Source organism: Sipha flava, unplaced genomic scaffold (genome assembly GCF_003268045.1).
Source record: "Sipha flava isolate LNK unplaced genomic scaffold, YSA_version1 618_pilon_pilon, whole genome shotgun sequence".
In the NCBI taxonomy this organism is placed as follows: Eukaryota; Metazoa; Arthropoda; class Insecta; order Hemiptera; family Aphididae; genus Sipha; species Sipha flava.
The window spans coordinates 143,378-144,400 of record NW_020273598.1 but is presented as its reverse complement, the minus strand read 5'-3'; the positions used below and the strand labels follow the sequence as shown (position 1 = coordinate 144,400).

Below are 1,023 nucleotides of genomic sequence, written 5' to 3'. Positions count from 1 at the left end.
CCCCCCCCCCATAGGCCTTTTTTTATTTTATAAAATAGTGTTCTTAATGTAAGGAAATTATAAGGAAAATTTTCATTCCATAATAATTTTTTGCAGCTGATCCCCCTCCATACAAAAGTTATGTATACGCCACTGGTATGATGGTATGTAAAAATGACAGTGTCAACGTATTATAATAAAATTAAATAACGTACCTAAATATTTGAATAGGTAATTTAAACGCTGTGGTGAGCACCGGAAGACTCTTATAAGTAATTTTTTCTTACATTAATAATTATTAATAAATGTCAAATAACTACAATAATATACCTATCATCTAGTTTCTAGTACCTATCTATTAAATATACTTTAAGATTACTTACAGTCTTGAAAATGTAATATATTTAACGAAAAATAGTTTTTTATTGAACATTGGCTTTTAATTTTTACTAGTTTGGCTTCTTTATGAGCTTTGCGTTTTCTATTTTCACAGTCACTTCGTTGACTTGACATTTTTTAGCAAAAATTTATGAAATGCCCAATATTGTGAAGAATACAATAAATGATAAATTTTAACAATATTTCGTATTATAATTTAACAGCACTATAATATTAAATATAAATATTACCTAATAGTTTACACTAAACGCCAAACAGTCACAAAATACTGACCAGACGGCAGACGAGTGATAAACTGAGTATATAAAAATATTAATAGTGAATCGTCAATCGATTAGATTATTGGCTATTGCAGAGGCGATAATATTTACGGTCTTTCATTTGAAAGCAACTTATTATAAACGTATGGGCAGTGCCGCAATAACCGGGTGTGTTGCGTGTGTTAAACACACGGGCCCAGGGCCCCAACCTATAATGGGGGGCCCAATGATAAAAATTGAAAAATATGTAGAAAGAAAGAAAATAAAACGATTTTGTTATAATAATAATATAATAATAATTAATAATGATTGGACAATAGATCGATTTTGTCTTGTACACAACGTTATCGTATATTAACGTTTCTTTTGCGACCCGTATAACATA

At 29.4% G+C, this 1,023-nt stretch overlaps 1 protein-coding gene across 1 annotated transcript in view; it reads right to left on the bottom strand.

The window, feature by feature from the left end:
* The window catches only part of LOC112691478 (zinc finger MYM-type protein 1-like), a 3,621-nt gene extending 2,839 nt beyond the window's left edge, over window positions 1-782 (bottom strand). Inside the window, exon 1 of the mRNA XM_025565740.1 lies at window positions 363-782. Within this exon, the coding sequence (XP_025421525.1) occupies window positions 363-492 (130 nt within the window). The 5' untranslated portion in view covers window positions 493-782. The remainder of the gene's footprint in view (window positions 1-362) is intronic.
* Between the last annotated feature and the right edge of the window lie 241 nt (window positions 783-1,023).